A 6,662-nucleotide genomic window follows, 5' to 3' on the forward strand; every position below is an offset into this window, starting at 1 on the left:
ACAAGATGCTGGACCGGAAACAGGTTTCCACTGAGGGCAGATGAGGGAATGTTAGTGAACAGCAGTCGGTAAATTAACTCAGTTAGTAATGCAGCAAAGTTATTGTCAGTTGAACATATTTTACTGGTTATGGGAATGCTTAACACATTTTAAGACCAGCATCACCTAGTAACATTCATTAAACAATTGCCAAGATGTATCTGGTGCCTTTGAAAATACGTTTGTATACTCATCATCTGAAGAATGAATGATACTGTTTATTAATCCCTGTCACTTTTGCATGTATCACTCAAACTCACCATGAACCTAGCAGGCAAAAAATGTCACGTGGGTCCTGTCAGCTCCAGTAAGCCAACCAGAAAAGCAGTATCAGTTCCATCTATGGCTTGGTGAAGGAAGGTGTGGATGGGATCACACAACTCCTGAAACCCGGCTACGTGTGCAGCTGTGGATTTTATAGCAGTTAGGTAGGTGACTTCAGATAACAAGAAGTTCTACAAGCTTCACTATGATCCTTATCTAGTTTGGGGCTGAGCTCACCTAAAAAGGAAATAAAACATGGAGAGGAAGACTAGAGGGGAGCAATTTTTGGAAATGGAGGATAGGAAGATAAGGCCCATGGCTAAGAGCACTGAAGCCACTTATAGGGTTTCTCAAGCTCGGCACTGCTGAATTTGGGGCTGGAAAATTCTTTGCATTGCAGGATATTTATTTTAGCAACATCCCTGGCCTCTACCCACTCGAAGCCAGTGGCATCCCTTTCTTCTGTTGTGATAGCCAAAAATTTCTGCAGACATTTCCAGATGTCCTCTGCTCACCCCAACACCACAGCCTGGGCCTGCAGTGTCTGACCAAGGAAACGTCTGACCACACAGACAACTGGGAAAGCACTGGTGGGAGAGTGCTCTTATTCAGTGCCAGCTGCCATCCCTAAGAGCAACAGCTCTGGCCTTTACAGGGCAGAGATCTGGGGATTACCCTGGACAGTGGTCCTCAAGCTTGAGCATTCATCAGGCTTACCTGGAGCGTGTGAAAGCAGAGGGTAGAGCCCCATCCCCAGAGTTTGTTAATTAGTAGGTCTCGGGCTAGGGCAGGATCACTGGCATGTCAGATTCCCAGGGGATGCCACTGATCTGGCAAGGTGACCAACCATCTGAGTTTGCCCAGGACTGAGAATGATTGCAAGACCTGGGAACTTGCAGTGCTATGTAATAAAGCCAGAAAAGTCTCAGGCAAACTGAGATGAACCGATCACCTTATTAAGTCCAGGGATCACACTTTGAGAACCATGGTTTAGGGAAATAAGATCAAATGGGCTTGATGCAAACTTAGATTTGAAGCCTGAGAAAAGGAAGAACCAAGGCTGACCTTCATGTTTCTGTCCTGAGCAAGGTGATCCATGGTTATATAGTGGGCCTCCAATTTTGCTGCCCACTACAACCACCTAGAATCTTTAAAAATACTGATGCCAGGACCTTACCGCAAGATACTCTAATTTAGTATGCAATGTGACCCAGGCAGCAGGATTTTTAAAAGCTCCCCAGGTGACTTTCATGTGCAGCAAAGTTTGGAAACCACTGGGTTTGCCCTTCTCTTAGAATAGAATCCACTGGGGCAGCAGGAAGGGAAGCGGGGAGCAGGGCAAATGAATGAACTTCAGGTGTTCATGAGCCTCCAGTGTTCTCAGCTCTGTTCTCACACTGATATCCAGGCCCCACTCCCAGAGATTCTGATGTAACTAGTCTTGGTTGGGCCTGTGCATTGGTAGTTTTAAAAATCTCCCCAGTACATACAATGGAATATTATCCAGCCTTAAAAAGGAAAAAAATTCTGATACAGGCTACAATATGGATGATTCCTGAGGCCAGTATGCTAAGTGAAACAAGCCAGTCACAAAAGGAGAGTGTCTGGGCGTTCCACCTCCATGGGGCACTTGGAGTGATCCCATCCCTAGACACAGAAGTAGACCAGTGGTCGCCAGGGGCTGGTGGGGAGGGAGACACAAGGATTTGTTTAATAATGGATGCAAAGTTTCAGTTTTGTAAGATGAAAAGAGCTCTGGAGATTGGCTGCTCACAAGGTGAATTTGCTTACCACTACTGAACTACACAGTTGAAAATGGTTAAGATGGTCCATTTTATGTTATGTGTCTCTTTATCACAACTAAAAATAAGTAAATAAAAAGTCTAAAAAGGAAGTCATAAAAAAAAAATCTCAAATGAATCTAAGGTGCACCGGTCCACCCATGTGGGGGTGCTCAGTGGCAGCAGATGGCTGGTAGGCTGTGCTTCTGGGCTCGGTTCCTCAGTGCAGTGGTCATGCCCCTTAGCAGTGATTGATAAGGAAATGGGGTCTGTCCTAGTCCAGCTGAGGTCTTCTAGCTCCTCCTGCTCCTCTTCTTTGAGGCAGATCAATCTTAAACCCACCCAAAGTATGCTGGATGCTCACTTCTCTGTACGATTTTGACTGTAGAAAATTCTCAGAAGTTCATTTTCGTCACAGAAATGTGACAAACTGTGATTTAGGGAAGTTTTCTTGCCTCAAATGTTCTGAAAAGGCACCCCATTTGTTCTTTTATGCCTGTAATAAGCACTGCAGTTCAGCCTCGTTTTCCTCTAAATCCATGTCCTTGGAATTCTGCAATCTGTGTCCCTGTCCCACCCAACCGACGAAAGCATTTAGCCCACAGTCTGAAGCTGGAAACAGACTTTTGGTTTGGAATCTACCCTATGAATGGATTTCCTACTGGAGAGAAACAGGAGTGCCATGACATTTCCTATGTAGCTCTTTAATTATCTTCAGCAACTAAGAGCCCAGATCATTGCAAACCTTGAGTCACAGGCTTCTCACAGAGATTGTAATTTCACTGAATCCAGTTTCTCTGGTTGTATAGAATAACATTTTCTTTTCTTTTTCTTTTTTCTTTTCCTTCTTTCTTTCTTTCTTTCTTTTTTTTTTTTTTTGAGACAAAATCTCACTTTTTCACCCTCAGTAGAGTGCCATGGTGTCATAGCTCTCAGCAACCTCAACTTGTGGGCTCAAGCAATCCTCATGCCTCAGGCTCCCAAATAGCTGGGGCTACAGGTGCCTGCCACTGTGCCTCGCGATTTTTTAGAGATAGGGTCTCACTCTTGCTCAGGCTGGTCTTGAACTCCTGAGCTCAAGTAATCTACCCTCCTCAGCCTCCCAGAGTGCTAGGATTATAAGGCATGAGCTACCCCACCTGGCCCCCTAGAATAACATTTCCAAACTTTGCTGACATTGCCCATTCTCATTAAAAGGATGACTCTATTGCCAGCCTTTGTGCATTTCTGGACAGAATAACGCAAGCAGGCAAGAGTTCTAAATCCAGACAGCATCAAGATTAGAAATTTCTTCTTATCCTAAGTGTAGCTGGCAATTGACCAGAGCCTCATGGCCTGTCTCTGACAATGTACCACCTAGGAAAAGTGCATGGGTTCAAGAAGCCTGTACAGAAGGGACCTTCCTAAAGCCCCACCCTGGATTCTCTAAAGGTATTCACAAGGTTTGGTATCCGATCATTAGGCCAGAGTCACAGATGTTTCTGACAGGGAGCGAGCGCTCACTCACTGGAGATTCTGCAGGAGGACTGCTTCTCAGTGAATCATTCTCTTATGACATTAGGCTTCCAAAATGAACCCCAGGCTGTGTAAAGAGCTTGAGTCACAGAGTGGGAAATTTGCCTAAAATCATTTCAAAACACTCTAAAAAGACTTCACAGGAAGAACTGGCTTTTGGGCGGAGGAGGGCGGTATTTAAGGCAAAGGAAATAGCCAGTTTCCCTGGAGGAGGGCTTGGAAAGCAGCACGTGGAGGTCCCAGGCTGGAGCACACAGGCTGTGAGCGAGAGTGGAGGGTAATCTTAAAGAAGATAACTTCAAAAATATTCTCACAAAAAAACACAGGAAAAAACATTTTTAAACTCCTATCCAAATAAAAATTAAAATAATGATGCAGCATTATTTTTTGCTTTTTAAACTGAAAAGCTTTAAAAATTCATCATAATGTTGACAAGGACTCATGTCAACTGTTGTTCCCATGGACCGTCGTGAGAGTATAAATTGGGACCATCTTTCTGCATGACAGTCTGAAAGTGACATCAAAATCTTTATATATGCACACATGTGTATTTGCACCCCTGCATATATGCACATGTATATATATATCTACTCTTTGTATGCACAAGTATGCTCACACACACATACACACACGCTGTTAGATCCCTTATTTCCATTCCATCTCATATATCATACGGAATAATGAAGGATATGAACAAAGATTTAGCAGAAATATTTATAATAAAATATTAGAAACAAAGTTATATCAACCAATAGGGAATTCATTACATAAATTCTGGATTCTGCAATCAGGGGACTACCGTGCAGTAATTAAAAGCACTGGTGTAGGGTGGCACCTGTGGCTTCAAGGACTAGGGCGCCGGCCCCATATACCGGAGGGGGCAGGTTCAAACCCAAGCCTGGCCAAAAACTGCAAAAAATAAATAAATAAAAAATAAAAGTACTGGTGTAGGAAAGAAGTTTGCCTCCTTCCCTCCCTACCCTGCAAGGTAACACCTCATAGACTCACTCTCTCTTCTCCATCAGCTCCATGGCTGTGGGATGGAGGGAGGCCTCTCTCTCAAGGGCATGGCCAAATCTGCAAAGGGGAGAGTGTGGGGTTGCTCTGTAGGAGCTCCGGGTGACCCTCATGCCCTCATTAGGTTAAAAATCACTGGTTAAAAACACACTTGTTGGTACAGAAAGATAACTGGCATACATTCAAATAAGCAAACAGTGTGTCATTATTTTTTAAAATTATTTATAGGCAAGGTAAGAAAATATGGAAGAATATACAGCAAATTATTAATTGCTCTTCTCTGGATGGTAGTACTAGAGGTGATAGTTTCCTTTATTTCACCTGTGTGAGTTTTCCACTTTTTGTATAATGAGTATGTATTAATTGTAATTTATTAGAAAAAAAAGTTTCTAAGTAAGAATGGGTTTAAAAAAGTTAAAATTAAAACAGGCAAAGGAAAACTTTTTTCATCTTCCCACAAACTATCGAATTCTGACATTTCAAACAATGACAAACATCAATAGTATGCAAATATTTGTTAACATTTTATACATTCGTATTTTTTAAAGAACTGGGCATTGTGGGGATTTTGTACCTGTGAAGTGTTTAAACTCCATTAGACAAACCTGAGGGCTTTTAAATAATATTTGATGATGGCAATTATTGACTCTCTCCGTGACTGACTTTAACCTTTTTAAAATCCAGCAGAATTGAATTTAATCATTGCCTGACAAAAGAATGGAACTTCAACTGACCCTTTTTTTACACCTTGGTAAGTATTAGTTGTCAAAATCCATTGTATGTTTACATTGAATTGTCCCAAAATAGTCAGTAGGAAGAGTTTTTAAACACATCTATTTCTTCTATATTGCTATATACTTGCATAGCGATTTCACGTGTAATTATGCCAAGCAACTGAAAAATCCCATTCATACGGGATTTTCATAGCATCCACACACAGCTATTTCTATCACTCTTTAATGGAATGTTATCATCGACAGGTAAGTCTAGTCAGGTACCCAAGAACGGAGAGAATAGTTTCAGATTCTTAAATCACAAATATAATGCATTTAATTAAAGATAGCTCTGCTTTGAATGTAATACTTATCTCAGTGATGAGGTCTTATGAGAAGTTAATAGGCAAAACTCCCTCTTCTAAGTAAGCGGTAACTCTAAGGGGAAAGACTGAATTCTTCATGCTTCTGCGGTCTTTAATAAGCTGACAATTATTTGTATTAATCATAGGGAAGATGTTTCCAACAATTACTCTCTTTGATCTGACTTTTCTGTATCTATAACAGCGCTGACTTGGTTACTGAGTGCTAACTAAATTGAATTTTTTCATAGCAGCAAACCTTCAGAATTTCATCTTTTAATTTGCGATTTCTCAAACCTGAGGTAATTTTCTAGTTAGATCTGCTAATAAAGGAGGAAATAACAGCTCCAGATGGTAAGTGCTCATCTGTTCTCTGTTGAAAGTCCCCTGCCTTGGAGAGGCGAGCCCCAGACCAGTGGAAACATAGACCCGTGATCCATCTTGGGCCTTCAGTATATAAGTCCACATCCTAGGACTGTGAGGCTTAGAAGGACCTCAGATGGTCATAAAAGAGTTGTTTTAAGCTACATCTGCCTTGGATATTATTTTAACTAAACCAGGATTCAAAGTCAGAAGGGATCACTTCACCTTCTCCCCAGCCTCTATGTAGAACACCATACTCACTCCTTGCAAAAGTGCCAAGTCCTTAAGATTCCTCCTCCATAGTGGACCCCTCTCTCTGGAGGGCAAATCTTCTAATCTAAATTAGCTTCGGTAGGAAATGCTTCCGTGCAATCAACCCTGGATTTCTAAACCTAAGTTTGTCCTGACCTAAACCAGATCTCTAGGGTTACCTATGGTCAAATTCCCAACCACGTTATCTAACCACACATCATCAGCTTGGGTACTTTTCCACTGGTAGTTTGATATGGGCTTTGTTTGTTTGTTTATTTGTTTAAGACAAAGTCTGGCTTGGTGCCTATGGCTCAAGCGGCTAAGGCGCGAGCCACATACACCTAAGGTGGCGGGTT

The 6,662-nt window shown here is 42.0% G+C and overlaps 1 protein-coding gene across 1 annotated transcript in view; it reads left to right on the forward strand.

The window, feature by feature from the left end:
* Positions 1 to 5,333: 5,333 nt before the first annotated feature.
* The window catches only part of LAMB4 (laminin subunit beta 4), a 99,883-nt gene continuing 98,554 nt past the window's right edge, over positions 5,334 to 6,662 (forward strand). The window contains exon 1 of the mRNA XM_003782586.2: positions 5,334 to 5,367. Coding sequence (XP_003782634.1) covers positions 5,334 to 5,367 — 34 coding nt within the window. The remainder of the gene's footprint in view (positions 5,368 to 6,662) is intronic.

The sequence above is a fragment of the Otolemur garnettii genome, unplaced genomic scaffold, assembly GCF_000181295.1.
Source record: "Otolemur garnettii isolate 467f Iridium unplaced genomic scaffold, OtoGar3 scaffold00005, whole genome shotgun sequence".
NCBI classification, from domain to species: Eukaryota; Metazoa; Chordata; class Mammalia; order Primates; family Galagidae; genus Otolemur; species Otolemur garnettii.